The sequence below is a fragment of the Entelurus aequoreus genome, linkage group LG01 (assembly GCF_033978785.1).
Source record: "Entelurus aequoreus isolate RoL-2023_Sb linkage group LG01, RoL_Eaeq_v1.1, whole genome shotgun sequence".
Lineage (NCBI taxonomy): Eukaryota > Metazoa > Chordata > Actinopteri > Syngnathiformes > Syngnathidae > Entelurus > Entelurus aequoreus.
The window spans coordinates 48660682-48678751 of NC_084731.1; the positions used below are offsets into that span (position 1 = coordinate 48660682).

At 38.2% G+C, this 18070-nt stretch overlaps 2 protein-coding genes across 6 annotated transcripts in view; one reads left to right on the forward strand and one right to left on the reverse strand.

The window, feature by feature from the left end:
- Window positions 1–8263, reverse strand: part of wdr77 (WD repeat domain 77) — a 16868-nt gene extending 8605 nt beyond the window's left edge. Inside the window, exons 1-4 of the mRNA XM_062023091.1 lie at window positions 7880–8263; window positions 5921–6106; window positions 5686–5827; window positions 4213–4262 (exon numbers count right to left, since the gene is read on the reverse strand). Coding sequence (XP_061879075.1) covers window positions 4213–4262; window positions 5686–5827; window positions 5921–6106; window positions 7880–7964 — 463 coding nt within the window. The 5' untranslated portion in view covers window positions 7965–8263. The remainder of the gene's footprint in view (window positions 1–4212; window positions 4263–5685; window positions 5828–5920; window positions 6107–7879) is intronic.
- Window positions 8264–9495: 1232 nt separating this feature from the next.
- LOC133653962 (protein polybromo-1-like) overlaps window positions 9496–18070 on the forward strand; it is a 123095-nt gene continuing 114520 nt past the window's right edge. For 4 of the 5 annotated variants that reach the window (XM_062053844.1, XM_062053861.1, XM_062053868.1 and 1 more), the window contains exons 1-3: window positions 9496–9612; window positions 16323–16471; window positions 16569–16666. In XM_062053844.1, coding sequence (XP_061909828.1) covers window positions 16331–16471; window positions 16569–16666 — 239 coding nt within the window. In that variant the 5' untranslated portion in view covers window positions 9496–9612; window positions 16323–16330. Of the gene's footprint in view, window positions 9613–16237; window positions 16472–16568; window positions 16667–18070 lie in introns of all 5 variants that reach the window. The other variant, XM_062053852.1, reaches the window with a different exon arrangement.

The window sequence follows — 18070 nt, forward strand, 5'->3', positions numbered from 1 at the left end:
CCAGAGTTTGCCCTGGTTTACATACATCGTCGTGATTATTTTACGACCACACGTGAAACTAGCCAATATGCCCGCATAATGATCAAGTGCCCAAACAAAGAAACCTGCACATTGATGACTCAGTCGCTGTGCTTTTTAAAAAGAATTGTATCGAGTACGTCTGCAAAATAATCCTTCACGTGGCCAAAGAAAGTTGCGAGTGCCAGAACTTTGATAAAGAAGGTGAAAAGTACTATTGAATTCCAAAAAGAGCTTTTAGATGATGCCCGTCACAAGCAAATGCCTATAAGGATATATAGGAATACAGTCGTATCTCAATTTACAAGTAGGGTTGCGTCATATATGATATTAATTTGGCCGAGGATAGAGCTTTTATTAATATTGCCATATCATGATAATGCATGTTGATGACACAGCCGTATTTTTGACAGCGACAAGCCAAGGACCATTTCCTTAATACACTGTAGCGTCCTTTCTAACTGCTAAAGTCCATGGTTAAAAAAGCACTTGTAAATCTCTAATCCTGGCCTCCATGGCAGCAAATAAACTGTTTCTTAAAAAGTACCATTATCACTGAAAGACGAGGACTAGCTACACATGACACTCACTACACATTGTAGGAGGATAAAATAAGCCATGCTAATCGCTAAGCTAGAAATCTTGAATGTGATCGGATTGATACAAATATTAACAATAATGATACCAAGTAGGGGTGTAACGATTAATCAATATATCGATTTACAGTATATTCCTAAGAAACAACTACGTGCTGGGCAAATTTGCCTTCCAAAAGATAGATATTGAGCCAACATCGTTTTAAAAGGCAATCAATCGATTTTATCTATAGTAGGGCTGCAACAACTAATCTGTTAAATCGATTACAATCGATTATAAAAATAGTTGCAGATTAATTTAGTCATCGATTCGTTGGATCTATGCTATGCGCTGAGGCTACGTTTTGTTTTTTTTAACCTTTATTTATAAACTGCAACATTTACAAACAGCTGAGAAACAATAATCAAAATAATAGGGGTGTAACGGTACGTGTATTTGTATCGAACCGTTTCGGTATGGGGGTTTCGGTTCGGTGCGGAGGTGTACCGAACGAGTTTCCACACAGACATATTAAGTAGCGTACTGCACGTTGTGTGAACAATACTCAAAATGCCGGACATTTGAGGCATTTAAGAAACTCAACCCTGACAGCTCCACAAAAGAGGACATGTCCGGTGAAAAGAGGCCGTATGGTCAGTCTATCGTAGCCCGTTAGCTGCTGGCATGCTAGCAAAAGAGGACATGTCCGGTGAAACCGATCGGTGCTAGCATGCTAGCAGCGACCGGGCTAGGATACACTGACCATACGTCCTCTTTTCACCGGACATGTCCTCTTTTGCGGGGCTGTCCGGGCGGTGTTTCTTAAATGCCTCAAATGTCCGGCATTTTGAGTTATGGTTGTGTGTATTAACAATGTACGTTCAGGGTTAAGAAGGGGTTAAAAACTAAAACTGTGCGCGCAGTACCATTCGTGAGGGAGGGGCAGAGACAGAGAGCGAGAGAGTTATGATAAAAGTGCACGCGTCGCCAGGCTCTGCTTTTTATCCATAGATTTATCAGACTTAATTTTTTATTACCTATAGCAGGGGTGTCAAAAGTGTGCATTTTTGTAACATTTTCCTTGTTTTATTTGGCAAGTTGAAAGAACATGGCGCCAGCATGCTGTTTTTTTTTCAATAAAATACTGGAAAGGATAGAAATGTAGTTTGTCTCTTTTACCCGATTATTAATCGGAATAATAATCGACAGATTAATCGATTATCAAATTAGTTGTTAGTTGCAGCCCTAATCTATACTAGAAAAAAGATTGGATTTAACGGCAGACTTTATGAGAAATGTAACACTTTTATGATAAGGACGTTAAACGTTATTCAAGTCTGTCTGCCTGTAAAAATGGCGGACAGCTAGGGCGGCCAAGAAAGGTCACAACAAATGCAAATGCGACAAGACAATATTATTAATTACAACAGCTACAGCTTGATTGCACAAGCCACAACAAATACAAACGCAGCAACAACAATAATATGACAACGTCACACTGCTTTAAGCCAAAAAGGAAGTGACAGCGGAGCAAGTTTTGCTGCCGGACCTACTTCCTGAGGCGGAAGTTTGAAAACAGTGTAATGAACTAAGTTGGATAAGTAACTTGCGTCTTTATGTTGTTATGTTTTGACTTATAGTGGTTGTGTTATTGCGTTTGTATTTGTTGTGGCTTCTACAATTGTGCTATAGCTGAAAGTTGTTGTGGCTTCATGTTATTGTGTTGTAGCGTTTGCACTTGTTGTGACTTTTATCTGCTTTCTTAGCGGTTTATTAACATGAGAGTAGTAGCAGGTCAAACCACTGCTCATTTAATTTGAAAAGATTTGGTCGCACTTAATTTTTATATGAATTTATTTTGTATTATTTCTATGTCAAAACACAACAGTAAAAGTAAAATCTACTGTTAATTCAACCTGAGAGATGTTGGTTGTACTTTATGATATTAATATTGTATTATTTTGTCTTGAAAAACAAAAGCAGAGGTAGCAGGTAAATCTACTGTCAAAATGTTGGTTACTGTACTTTTGTAGAAAATTGCTTGAATGTAGAAAATATGCGCAGCAAATTTTTCCTCTTGTTAATTCAACCTAAAGTGTTGGTTGCACTTTATTCAAATAAGATGTGAATGCATTGGCCATTAATTGTTGTTTAGTAGCTTGTTTGTAAATAAAGTAATGCAGACAGTTCTATAATTTGGCTGACCGCAGCGAGCCACCTCATCGAGAGACCTGGGGCCGTACTTATCAAGCTTCTTAGAGTGCCATTTTACACTTAAGTCCTGAGAATTTGCGAAATTTAGTCCTACTCTCAAACTTAAGAATAAAAGCTTTTTATCAACGTTCTTAAGTCTAAGAATCACTCCTACTCTCCACGATATTTAAGAGACCTTCAGAGGCGTCTTAAGTGGTTAGGAGTTGCTAGCAGGGGATGGCACTAAGGCGAGAGAGACGTGCGCGAACATTCAGGGAGCGGAACGATGTTCTGGATTTGTTTGATGACGAGCAGCTGATCAAACGGTATCGTTTAGACAGAGCGGGTATTATTTTTGTCACAGATTTAATACTTTTCGATTCCATGTTGATTTCTGCATGTGTCTGCAGTGGGCTAGTATATATAGAGCCACCCACACCAGTTTCAAATGAGTTGCCTAATTAATGAATTTGAAAGAAAATGTTATGACAGTAGTGTATGTGTGTGGCCGTGAGGTGAGTGACATCAGTGAGTGTGTGGGCGACAGAAGAGAGGGAGCGGTAGCGTGAGTGCCGGCGGGGACTAGTTTGTTTTGTATTATTTTGTAGTTTATTGTCAAAATATACACTCCCATTGTCCACTTAAATATTTCCAAGATATTTCTTTATTCTTAGACAACGGATTCCCTTCCGTGATTGGTCATTTCTATGGACACAGAAATGACGTCACCTAAAATTCCATTTACGGCACATAGTAATGTCGTAATTCAGCTCTGAGTGTGACACTTAAGATTCAGTCCTACACTTCACTGAAAGTGTGAGTAAGACGCTTGATAACTAACTTTTAAGTGCAGCTTTCAGCGAAGAATTTATTTACTCTTAAGTCAACTCTTAGCAGACTTCTTAGGAGTAATTCTGAGAAGCTTGATAAGTACGGCCCCTGATCAGCTCCTTCATTTAGGGCACTTATGTTCCAGTTTTAAACATTTCCATTAATTTAATAAATGTAATGGGAATTAATTCAACTGTTTCTTATTAAAAATGCACTGTTTTTAAAAGTTTCAAAGGATTGTTGCTTATTTAGTGAAATTAAAAATGTAAAACTGCATCAATATACATAAATTAAAGATGCATCAATAATAAATTATTAATCAAATCGTAATAGTTATCGAATCGTGAGGTGACCAAAGATTCCCACCTGTAGTTACTGCATACTTCAGTAGCCAAATTAGGAGCCTTTGTATTCATTTTAAAAATGGTGCCATTTTGGTTTATATGACAAATAATATTGTAATATATATAGTAATCACGGAAGACTGCTATATTTATATAAAGATATAGATTTAAGCCATAGTGCCCATCCCTAATTGATACCAAAATCTGCAGTATTGTCCATAGTTGTGAAGAAGCAGTGTTCTTCTCTTACCGTTGTATGTGTTGACAACCTTCTCTTGACTGACATCCCACACTTTAATTCTGCAGCAAAGGAACAGAAGCAGAAGTGAGAAGTAGTGATCCACCGATTATCAGCCGGGCCAATATTTGGCATTTTGACGTATATCAATATTGGCCTTCTTTTATCGTATCGGACACATTTTTTTTAACAACTACAACAGAAATAGATCCGCAGATACAATACATACACATATGATACCAGTATATAGTATAAAACATTTTATAATTAGAGAGTAAGTTGGTAGTAATAAGCAGTGCTCCTTTCTGCTAACTGCGCTTCCGTGCTCAGACTATTAGCAACTAATCAAATTGTCAGCCAGCTTGAAAAATGTTTCACCTAAGCTATGTGAAGGATCCCAGAATTAGTTTTATTTAAATGTTTGCGATATTTAGAAATCATATACTTCATGTCAATCATATAATTAAGAAATCAATTATGTAAATAGAGTAACAAATTGAGAACAGGAAGTGAACAAATGTGTTGGTAATTGTGGTGAAGTGGAAAAGGAGTAGGATTAAATAAGCTTTGCTTCTTCCTACTCTTTTTTGGACATGTTGTAAAGCGAAATGAAAAATATTTAAAATATGTAACGTATAATATTAAAGTTAAAGTCCCAACGATAGTCACACACACACTAGGTGTGGTGAAATTATCCTCTGCATTTGACCCATCCCCATGTTCACCCTCTGGGAGGTGAAGGGAGCATTGAGCAGCAGCGGTGGCAGCGCTCAGGAATTATTTAGTGATTTAACCCCCAATTCCAACCCTTGATGCTGAGAGCCAAGCAGGGAGGCAATGGGTCCCATTTTTATAGTCTTTGGTATGACTCGGCCGGGGTTTGAACTCACGACCTTCCAGTCTCAGGGAGGACACTCTAACCACAAGGCCTTACTGTGCACATGTTCAAAATAAACTTCAACCTGCCAACCAACCAATATTTTATGGTTCCTCACAAGGAAAGCGTACGATATATTACAATCCATAAACTGCTACAAAATTGGTTAGCTTACAAGTTATTGTATGTGGCAAAATCCCATATTTTTTTACCAATTTTCCCAGGATATTTGCCATATCTTGAAATGCAAATGTTGATACTCCTCTTAGACACACGTAATAAAGATGTTTGTGATATCCCCTGATGTTTTTTGGTGCTAAATTATTTGACATAACATTAGTGCCGCATAAAACATTATGTCACTAATGGGCCGATGTTTCCTAAAAATAATGTTTTAAAAAACCCCAACTTAAAGCCTTGTCCAGTTTACTGCTGTATACTATTCATGTTCAGCTAAATGTTACTGCAAATAAATATCAGCTTCAAATACGGGTCATCGGCCTCCTTGACTACTAATCATCTGTATCAGCCCTGAAAAAAACGTATCGGTACGTATGTAGTGAGAAAACATTTTTATTGGACTAAATCATTGTGTAGGTTTGTCTGACCTGCAGTCCATGCTCCCTGTGACAACACTGTTGCCTGCAGCCCTGGGGCTCACCGAGCTCACAATGTGGTCATGCTCATGCTTGGTGAAGCGGTTCACCAGGAGGCGCTCGTCCTCCGATAGCTCCCACAGCTCCAAGGCGCCTGAAGAACAACCAACAACACTGCAGGTTAGCTCACAACTTTTAAACAAACTTTTGATTCTATTCTATTTTATTCTATTGAACAAATTCTTACCAGAGTCTGATGCCACCACGACGCCCTTGTCAGACAACCACTTGACGTCTGTGACTCCAGCCTCGGTCTGCACGCCGGCTTTGCAGAAGCCCTCGTTGGGGGCCTGCTCTGGGTTGCTGTAGATCCACACGGAGCTCTGCCAGCTCCTGCCAGTGAGGCTGGAAGAACCAAGCAACAACGTGCCATCTAAGGGAAAGTAAGGAGAACCTGACTATTTTTACTGCAAACATTTCAATGGCAATCAATGGATCGCAACTGGACTGTTTGGTTTGTCTTAGAAGACGTTTCGCCGCTCAATCGAGTAGGCTTCATCGGTTCGTGCTCATAGACTTAGATTGGTCGGATCTAGTCCTGCGATCGATTGAATGCCCTGAGATGACAATGACCTGGATGAATGAGAACATTCATTCATAGACATTTTGATCGCAACATTGCAGCGATGATGCAGTGTCAACTCCTGCCCACCAATTTAAGAACAGCAGAGTCTACTTAAAAAAAACTAGTCGACTGTGTTTTTATTAACACTAAAATAGCGCCTACTCTACTAGACATTAAATCTTGGAATTTAAAAATTTGTCACACTCGCAGTTGCACGATGAAAGTGGTAGTCAGAAGCCTTGTCGGCAAAGTCAGCTGACGGATGCCTTCCATGAGTATCAGGATGGACCACACCAGTGTTTTTCAACCACTGTGTGTGAGATACAGTCTGGTGTGCCGTGGGAGATTATGTAACGTCACCTAATTGGATTAAAAATATTTTTTGCAAACCAGTAATTATAATCCGCAAATGTGTAGTTGTTGAGTGTCTGTGCTGTCTAGAGCTCGGCAGAGTAACCATGTAATACTCTTCCATATCAGCAGGTGGCAGCAGGTAGCTAATTGCTTTGTAGATGTTGGGAAAATGGTTTGTCGTGATCACAATATGCGGGAGGCGGTGTGTAGGTAAAAAGGTATCTAACACTTAAACCAAATATAACCAAAAGGCGAGTGCCGCTAAAACAAGGCATTGAAGCATAGGAACTGCTATGCAAAACGAAACTTAAACTGAACTGGCTGCAAAGTAAACAAAAACAGAATGCTGGACGACAGCAAAGACTTACAGCGTGTGGAGCAGACGGCGTCCACAAAGCATACATGACAATCCACAATGTCCCCAGAAAGAAGGATATCGTCCGCACAACTTAAATAGTCTTGATTGTGAAAACAAAACAGGTGTGGGGAATAGCGTTCAAGGAAGACATGAAACTGCTACAGGAAAATACCAACAAAAGAGGAAAAGCCACCAAAATAGGAGCGCAAGAAAATAAAAAAACACTGCACACAGGAAAACACCAAAAAACTCAAAATAAGTCACGGTGTGATGTGACAGGTCGTGACAGTACATCTACTTTGAGACAAGAGCTATAGTGATGCATGGTTGGTTATGGTTTAAATTCATATCCAATAATTGCGAGAACGACTTTTTAAATAATGATAAATGGGTTATACTTGTATAGCGCTTTTCTACCTTCAAGGTACTCAAAGCGCTTTTGACAGTATTTCCACATTTACCCATTCACACACTGATGACGGGAGCTGCCATGCAAGGCGCTAACCAGCAGCCATCAGAGGCAAAGGGTGAAGTGTCTTGCCCAAGGACACAACGGACGTGACTAGGAAGGTATGTATCGTCAATATCGGCTACTGAGTTTCATTTTTTTATATTTTCTGCTGGTGCTATGCCTCTGAATTTTTTCAATGAAAAAAATGTGCCTTGGCTCAGAAAAGGTTGAAAAACACTGGACTACACATACAGGACCGATGGATGCATACAACCACCGCAATCATCCTGCCTGTGGCTTTCTTGGCAGTTTGCTTCGGATACAACATTTACAACGTATTTCCTATTAAGCATTTAGCAAAAGAAATGCATTATAAAGGCTATTAACAGAATATGAGTGATATTTAGCACATTGTTACCTGCTCTGTAGTGCACCGCACACAGATGCTTCTCCATGCATGCTGGAGCATTAGGAGGAATGTTCCAACGATTCTCCTTGATCATGGTCCCCACGACGGCGTTCACCCAAAAAATACACACCTGAAGTTTTTAAGGTAATTCTGACCTCCTGGCTTGTAGTCGTAATGTTTTTAGTTGACTACAAAATGCTTGTAATTACAACAAAATCATACAGTAAGGTTTGTCTAGCTATCAATGACACACAACACTGTAGCTGCTGCTGTTGTAAGAATGAATTAAGTTAAAAGCGGCACACGCGGCCAATTCTTCTTCTGTGGTTTTGCTTCTGCCTCCGCTTCCTGCTTCTTCTTCTTCGTTGGTGTTGCAAAACTGTCATCTTCCGGTCAATTCGTGTAAATCCAAATAAAACCGAGCACAAGTGTACATTTCGCTACAGATATACATAATGTACGCAACGTCCCAGTTAATTTTAGAACTAATTTAAAAATATATTGTTGTTTGTTTTTAAATCTCTTCCTTCTCTGTTCTCAATTGTTGATGACTGATGATAACAACCAAACCTAACCCCCCTCCACACCCCGGATTGTAAATAATGTAAATAATTCAATGTGATTATCTTGTGTGATGACTGTATTGTGATGATAGTATATATCTGATAGTATATATATCTGTATCATGAATCAATTTAAGTTGAAAACAAGTTGATATTTATTTATTCGGGTGTTACCATTTAGTGGTCAATTGTACGGAATATGTACTTCACTGTGCAACCTACTAATAAAAGTCTCAATCAATCAATCAATGGACCCCGACTTAAACAAGTTGAACAACTTATTCGGGTGTTACCATTTAGTGGTCAATTGTACGGAATATGTACTACGTGCAACCTACTAATAAAAGTCTCAACGTCCCCAAAACTGTTTAAAATCCAGATGTGATTGTGAATTTTCTGCTGTGGCTCCAAAACTTTGGAACAATTTCCCTATTGTTATTCAGACGACTTCCTCTTTAATGACTTTTAAATCACGTCTTAAAACATAGTTTTACTCTTTGGCTTTTAATCCAGCACGAAAGTTACCATGAATTGATTAACGTTGACCCCGATTTAAACAAGTTGAAAAACTTATTCGGGTGTTACCATTTAGTAGAGAATTGTACGGAATATGTACTGTACTGTGCAATCTACTTATACAAATTTCAATAAATCAATTGTGTGTTTAGTCTATTCTATTTTACTCTGATGTATTTTATGTATTTAATCTTTTATAGTTAAATGTTTTATATTACTGTCTCTTCTAGTATATTTGTCTTAACTTCTGTGCAGCACTTTGTGAAACTTCTATTGTTTTTTAAATGTGCTATATAAATAAAGTGGATTGGATTGGAGTGAACGTTGCTGCATATGTTTTCTTGTCCAGTAAAGCCCCTTTTATTCACCTGGAAATGAACGGTATCATTTTTAAGAACATGCATGAAACATAAGAAGGCTATGTATTGAATAGGGGATGCCATAAACAAATTATAACAACGACAAGAGACTATGGATAATTCCAGATGATTTTCTTCGATAACAGTCGCTGAAATGTAAATGTTTTATTCTGAAGGCAAAAAGTGGCGGAAGTAGAATAGTTGGCGTTATCGCGAGTTTCACAATCCTTCCCGTGTGTCGAAAATCGATGAGTGATTGGTTTGTCTTCATTGTCAAGATTCTTTGGCTCAATTGACGCTAAAGGTAAACATGTCAATTAGTTACAATGAAACATGTTGCTCCAGAAAAAAAAATATTGTCGATGCAGTTCACGGTAGCTGTGTGTGACGTCAACTATCACTGTGGCGCCTTTGTCTCGCTTTTTGGTATTTTGATATTTTGCAGGACTAACTCGTTGTGTTTGCTAACGTTAGCTGTCATCGCGGTCAGGGAGCCGAGCTGCGAGCAGGCAAGAGCGGACTATCAGGTGTGCGGACAGCCGCGGCACAGCACACTAGGCCGGGGTAAAAAGCTCCTTCAGTCGGTGTGTGAGGCTGTATTTAGTGATATTACTTACTATGGCAAAGCTTTAATTCTACACATGACAGTTGTCACTAAATGACTTTAACAGTGTTCGTGCCTTTTTATGCCACAAAATCATGTTTGTATAACAGTCTTGGCGAGCTAATAGTCATAATCATAATCCTCCATTTTTCCAACCCTATTGTGGTGGACAGGATATAAAACAATGACCCAATCCTACAAAAAAATTAAAAGGCAAACACAAATGGCCAGAACACACACACATTGAAAAAACACAACAACAACTGCATGAATGAAATGCTGCAAACCAAAGTTGAGGGAGGATGCCCAGAAGAAAGTTGAAAATATAAAAAGGTCAATTTTTTTATGTCTTCTAAACACTTGGTCGTAATATTTTAGAATATGATGTTTTGGCCCTGCAATGAGGTGGTGACTTGTCCAGGGTGTACCCTGCCTTCAACCCGAGTACAGCTGGGATAGGCTCCAGCCGCCGTGACCCTAAAAGGGACAAGCGATAGAAAATGGATGGATGGATGGAATACAGTAACCGGGCTCGAATTTAACCGCGGCAAAAGCAGCGACCGCCTCGTCATTTGCCGTAATGCCCTAAAAAAATTGACAGACATCCGCAGCAAGAACATGCCGTGACCGCCCTTGACTTTTTACGTGTTAATGGACGAGGGATGTAACGGTAAACTGTATAATGATAATTCGCGATAAAATTCCAGACGGTTAGTAATACGTCAAATTTTTTAATTACCGAAACCCCGTCATTTATTAATGCATTTTAGGCAACACGAAGTCAGGCGCATGCACACTAGCGGTGTTTGGCCTGATAATCATGGCGGGCTGACTACACAGACTTTGCTCCGGAGATTTCCCCTCGGATTAAACGGAGCCAAGCGCTTGGTTTAACGTCATTTTCCCCTCACTTCATGTTGTGCGTTTAAGAGCACACTGCTGTGTTTAGATGGAGACAGGTGTGGACAATATTGGAGACAGACGCACTTGTCCCAACACTAAACGTATACAGATAAGGACAAAACTATTTCATGTTGCTTTTATTTACTCAATACAGAGTTCATCAGCTGCTGTGACTGACAGTTAATGAGGTGAGGAAACATGCAGCAGGCGATGTGTCGTGAACGTTGTCACAACTTGTTTATAAAGTCTTTAGTTTGTTTACTTGATGATCACTCGTCCTTTATTTAACTGCAAACTGTATCGGTGTTCGAATAACATCAGTACTAGCTAAAATGTTTTGTCATCATCGATATGAACAAAGGCTGTGAAGATTGTGTATTCAATGTGTGAGAGTTGTCACTCCTCTTTATTTTTGTTGTCCAAACTGTTGTACAGAACCAAGAGAATAACAAAGCTTGTTTATTAGACTTCATCTTCATTAGCCAAATTGCTTTGTGTTTTATTTTAAGATCAAAAAGTAAATACAAGTCATGTCACAGAGGTATTACTTCCAAAACCATTCATGTGACACAGCATTTTGTTAATATTTTATCGTGTTTAATTAATTCCTATATGACATATTTCTGCTCAAACTCTTAATGGATCTGTCCCGATACAGCATCTACATGTACATATAAATGTGCATAACTTTAAAAAATAAATAAATAATAAAAAACAAATACCTCCCTCTATCAAAATGTAAAAATAGCAACTAAGACATCATGAAATGACAAGTGTATATTAATAAAGAATTAAAAAAAACAGTTTATACATACATATATATATATATATATATGTATGTATATATATATATATATATATATATATATATATATATATATATATATATATATGTATGTATATATATATATATATATGTATATATATATATATATATATGTATGTATATATATATATATGTATGTATATATATATATATATATATATATATATATATATATATATATATATATATATATATATATATATATATATATATATATATATATATATATATATATATATATATATATATATATATATATATATATATATAGTGACATACACTTGTAAAGAACATAATGTCATGGCTGTCTTTGAGTTTCCAATAATTTCTACAACTCTTATTTTTTGTGATAGAGTGATTGGAGCGCATACTTGTTGGTCACAAAAAACATTCCTGAAGTTTGGTTCTTTTATGAATTTATTATGGGTCTACTGAAAATGTGACCAAATCTGCTGGGTCCAAAGTATACATACAGCAATGTTAATATTTGATTACATGTCCCTTGGCAAGTTTCACTGCAATAAGGCGCTTTTGGTAGCCATCCACGAGCTTCTGGGAAGCTTCTGGTTGAATTTTTGATCACTCCTCTTGAAAAAATTGGTGCAGTTCAGCTAAATTTGTTAGTTTTCTGACATGGACTTGTTTCTTCAGCATTGTCCACACCTTTAAGTCAGGACTTCGGGAAGGCCATTCTAAAACCTTAATTCTAGCCTGACTTCCACTTTTGACGTGTGTCCGATGATTTTAGGTTGTCCTGAAGAATTTGAAGGTAATACTCCTTTTTCATTGACCCATTTACTCTCTGTAAAGCACCAGTTCCATTGGCAACAAAACAGGCCCAGAGCATAATACTACTACCACCATGCTTGACGGTAGGGTTTGTGTTCCTGGGATTAAAGACCTCACATTTTCTCCTCCAAACATATTGTTGTGTATTGTGGCCAAACAGCAACATTTTTGTTTCATATAACCACAGAACTTTCCTCCAGAAGGTCTTATCTTTGTCCATGTGATGTCAGATGAAACAAAAATTGAGCTGTTTGGCCACTATACCCAGCAATATGTTTGGAGGAGAAAAGGTGAGGCCTTTAATCCCAGGAACACCATGTCTACCGTCAAGCATGGTGGTGGTAGTATTATGCTCTGGGCCTGTTTTGCTGCCAATGGAACTCGTGCTTAACAGAAAGTAAATGGGACAATGAAAAAGGAGGATTACCTCCAAATTATTCAGGACAACCTAAAATCATCAGCCCGGAGGCGGGGTCTTCGGGGCAGTTGGGTGTTCCAACAGGACAATGACCTCAAACACATGTCAAAAGTGGTAGGGGAATGGCTAAATCAGGCCAGAATTAAGGTTTTAGAATGGCCTTCCCAAAGTCCTGACTTAAACGTGTGGACAATGCTGAAGAAACAAGTCCATGTCAGAAAACCAAGAAATTTAGCTGAACTGCACCAATTTTGTCAAGAGTAGTGGTCAAAAATTCAACCAGAAACTTGTGAATGGCTACCAAAAGCACCTTATTGCAGTGAAACTTGCCAAGGGACATGTAACCAAATATTAACATTGCTGTATGTATACTTTGGACCCAGCAGATTTGCTCACATTTTCAGTAGACCCATAATAAATTCATAAAAGAACGAAACTTCATGAATGTTTTTTTGTGACCAACAAGTATGTGCTCCAATCACTCTATCACAAAAAAATAAGAGTTGTAGAAATGATTGGAAACTCAAAACAGCCATGACAATATGTTCTTTACAAGTGCATGTAAACTTTTGACCACGACTGTATATATATATATAATGTATGCATGCATGCTTTGGAGCCCCTGCCTCGAAAGAAAATAATGTTTGCCTTGGTGCCCTTCTAACTTGCCTTGGTGCCCTAAAATATGAGCCCTCCTTTAAGGCAACACTTGCCTTGACCTTAAAAAGTTAAAATCGAGGCCTGCAATAACACATTTAGGTTGCTAATGTTAGCCTTAGAATGAGACAACGGGCATCTTCAGTTTTGTTACGTGAAATTGCAGCATTTCTCGCATTTAGTTTTGTGTTTTTTTGGCATTGGCATCATTTTTCTTTTGCTTTTTTGAAAATCTTGCAGTGGTAATATGATTACAACATTACAATAATTAGTGGTTTTGGATAATTTCTCTATTAGATGCGTTTGATCGTCTAATTATGCAATACTACATTTGTTAACTCTGGACGTGACCAGCCTTGATAGTTCTTCATTAAATGGCAGTAGTTTTCAAAAATGTCTCCACCCTACAACACTTGGAAACAAATGATGGAATCAGCAGACTTGGAGGATATTCATTCAGTTGTTTCATTTGGTAAAAAAACAAAATGACACAAAGCTATAGTCATTTTAAATGACAACTTTCTGGCTTTAAGAAACACTTAAATAAATCAGACAAATACATTGTAGTAGTCAGTAAAAGTTTCATTTTTAGATCAAGCGGAGTGAAAAAAATATGGAATTACTCAATTCTGAGAAAAATAAATATGGAATCATTAAAACCACACGACAACTACTTTGTTGCACCACATCTGGCTTTTTTTTTAACAGCTTGCAGTCTCTGAGACATGGACTTAAAGAGTGCCAACCAGTTCTCATCATCAATCCTGCTCCAACTTTCTCTGATTGTATTTTATTAGATCAGCTTTGCAGGTTGGAGTCTTGTCATGGACCATTTTCTTTAATTTCCACCACACATTATCCATTAGATTGAGATCCGGACTATTTGCAGGCCATGACATTGACCTTATGTATCTTTCCTCAAGGAAATATTTTACTCTGTTGCCAGATATATTATCAACTTGAAAGTGATGACATCATCCCCAAACATACTTTCATTGTTCAAATAAGAGACATGTCCAAAATATTGATGTAAACTTGTGCATATATTAAAAATGTAATGACAGGCATCTCCCCAGGTGCCATTAGCTGACATGCAGCCCCATATCATCCATGACTATGGAAATGTGCATGTTTTCTTCAGGCAGTCATCTTCATAAATCTCATTGGCACACTAACAAACAAAAGCTCCAGCATCATCAACTTGCCCCATGCATATTTTTGATTCATCACTGAATATGACTTTCATCCAGTCATCCATAGTCCACAATTGCTTTTCCATAGCCCATTGGAACCTTGTTTTTTTATGTTTAGCTGTTTTGATTGTTTTCGTTCAGCTCTTCTGTATTTAAATCCCATTTCCTTTAGTCACTTTCTTATAGTTCGCTCACAGACGGTGACTCCAGTTTCCGCCCATTTGTTCGTCATTTGTTTTCCTGTGCATTTTCGGTTTTCGAAACATATTGCTTGAAGTTTTCTTATGTTTTCTCTGGTCTACCAGTATGCTTGCTTTTTGTACTTGGTCCAGTCTTTACACACAGCTGACTGAACAATCAGCGTCTTGTGATGTATCTTCTTGAAGAAGTTTGACAATCCTCTCCTTTGTTTCAATGGACATCTCTCATGTTCGAGCCATGATTCATGTCAATCCACCTGGCGCAACAGCTCTCAAAAGTGTAAATGCTCCTTTTTGACTTTGAAAATGAAAATTTACGGAGTGAGTCCAATATTTTTTTCCTCGGAATTGAGTGATTCCATCATTTCTTTCACTCTGCTTGAACTAAAAATCCAACTGTTAGTGACTACCAAAATGTATTTTGTTGATTTATTTTTGTTATTCTTAAAGCCAAAAAGTTGCCATTTGAAATGACTATAGTTTTGTGTCATATCTGTTAGCTGTTTTTCTATCTTTAAAATCGAACAACTGAATGAGCATCCACCAAATCTGCTGACGCTATCATTTTACCAAGAGTTGTATAACTGATATTATACATTATAATATATTCTGGTGGTCACACAAACTAATATTCGGTTAGTCTGTCTTTTACGGTACGCATTTACCATGTTATCATTTCCACCAGCTTCTGCTCTGTCACAACATTTATTTCTGTCCAGAGTTGCATTTATTAATGTTTTACCAAGCTAATGTGTATAGTACCCAGTACCCACTGCTTGTTGAGAAGAGCAATTCATTGCCTTCATGTTAGTCTGTTAAATTGCTGGATTGGTTGCTAGTCTGTTTTCTATCTAGAGGGCTCTGAATACTAGCTAAATATAGCGGCTAACTTGGCAACAATGACCTCTCCTGCTATATTTTCTTATTCTCTGGCAGACGGGGTGGGGTGTGTGTGAGGTGTGTCAGAAGCAGCGTTACAGTTCGATGCCATCTGCTGTACAGAGCTGTATGGACAAGCTCCATCCAGACAGTCTCATTTTAAAGTGTTTACGAATGAGGACGTACGTAACAGGTAGCGCCTAATCTAATTGTGGCGCGTCCAATTTATTGGACCTAAATAATGACAACTTTTTTATTATTTTCCAAGGCTCCTGTTACTCATGGGCCCTTAGAATCGAACACTTACCCCCTCCCCCTTCTAGAGCCCCTGCCTATTATTGACATTGAATTATTCAGTTTACTGTCAAAGCAATGTAAACATTGTCATACAAGTGTGTAACGAAGATAACTGCTGTATTGTCACAAACATGTTGTTCTTCTTTTGTTATTGTCACTTCAGCCATATTGTACCAAGAGACCAGGACAGGACATTCAACTTACTTGACGCCTATGAAATTGGTTCCTTTCCTATCTTTTTGCCCCAGGGTTCGTCATGGCCTTGAAAAGGAGACGGGCGACGTCCCCCTCGAGCAGTGTGAGTGGAGGCGATTTTGACGATAGCCAGGCTTCATCATTAGTGTCGTCAAGTGGGAGAAAGAGGAGAAGGACCTCAAACTTTCCGACGGTGGATCCTGTAATTGTCATCGTTTTTTAATGTGCCGTCGGAATGATGTCATGGCGTATGTTGGCATGATGTCATGCAAGTGAGTTTTGAAATTGTTGCCTTGCAGATCGCCGTGTGCCACGAACTGTACAACACAGTCAGGGACTACAAGGACGACCATGGAAGGATGCTGTGTGAGCTGTTCATTAGAGCCCCGAAACGAAGGTGCGCACAAGTACAGGTGGCCTGTGATTACTGTATGTACAGTACACACTAACATAAATTATTGATGCTGTTCAAAAATAACTACTATTTTTATGAGCGCGCGGCAGAAGAATACGTAGTGTTGTGTCATTACACGGGGGAAGGATGTCATTTTTTGTTCTTTTTTGTTTACTCCTTTATTAAGTCTCTCAGGTGAGGCAGACACTTCTGATGGCGGTGAGGTGAGATTGGTCATGGTAAACATTTGTTGAATTCTCATTCCAAACAGCTTAAATGCCGCGACCATCATGAAGGATGAGGATTGTATCTTTAAAGATACTTTTTCACTTTAGATATGATACTGATATTGGAGCTTTGAATATTGTCCGTTATCGATGTTGTCTGACACAATAATAGTTTGAATCAAAGAATATAAATATAAATATGCAGGGAAGTGAATGCAGCATTGCAAACAGATGAGGGTCTACAGTACTGTGTAACATATTGACCTGAATATAAGAAGACAATAAGGCCGAGTATTTTCCAAGGCAAAATCTAAGACAAAATGTATATATTTTAAATAATATAAGTGAAATAAGAACTAGCACAGTCGTACATTGTGTAACAATAAAAATTGCATGTCAAATTAGGGGTGTCCCGATGCAACTTTTTCACTTCCAATAAAACATTGATATAACATCTTGAGTATCGGCTTACACCGATATTGATCCTGATCTGATATCAGCACAAGTCGTACATACTTTTCTTATTGTGTAGTGTCGAATGTTACAAAATGTTTCATCAAGTGAAATAAGTCAAACAGAGAACACTAACTTATGCATTATTGATTGTCTGGAGTGGACTTAACGTATTTTGCGGACTATTGAGTGCACCGGTTTATTAGCCGCACCTACTAAATTTTAGGGAAAATATATTTTTCCATATATTAGCTGCACCGGACTATAACCCGCAGTGCGGAATTAGTTATTTTCACAAAAAGATTCTGTAAATGTTTACTTACATACCTTAATGGTTTCCAAACAGTGCCTGTAACACGGCAGTAAAATAGCTGATCAAACAAAACAAAAGTCATGGATCGTCATGGGACCACTAGTTGGGGAAGCTAGCTCTCCAGTCAGCTAAACAGGCTCAATAACTCCACGGTGATGTCTTGGTGAATTTGTGAAACTGAAACAGTACAAAAAGAAGAATGCCATTGTAAGGTAATAATACTAATACAGACATTTGTAAATATGTTAGCATATTAGATAGTGCTAACGAGTCGACGCTCGCTTAATTACATTACGATAACGTGTACAAATATGCATTAGGTGATGTTGTGCGACGGCGTGGCGAAGTTGGTAGAGTGGCTGTGCCAGCAATCGGATTGTTGCTGGTTACTGGGGTTCAATTCCCACCTTCTAC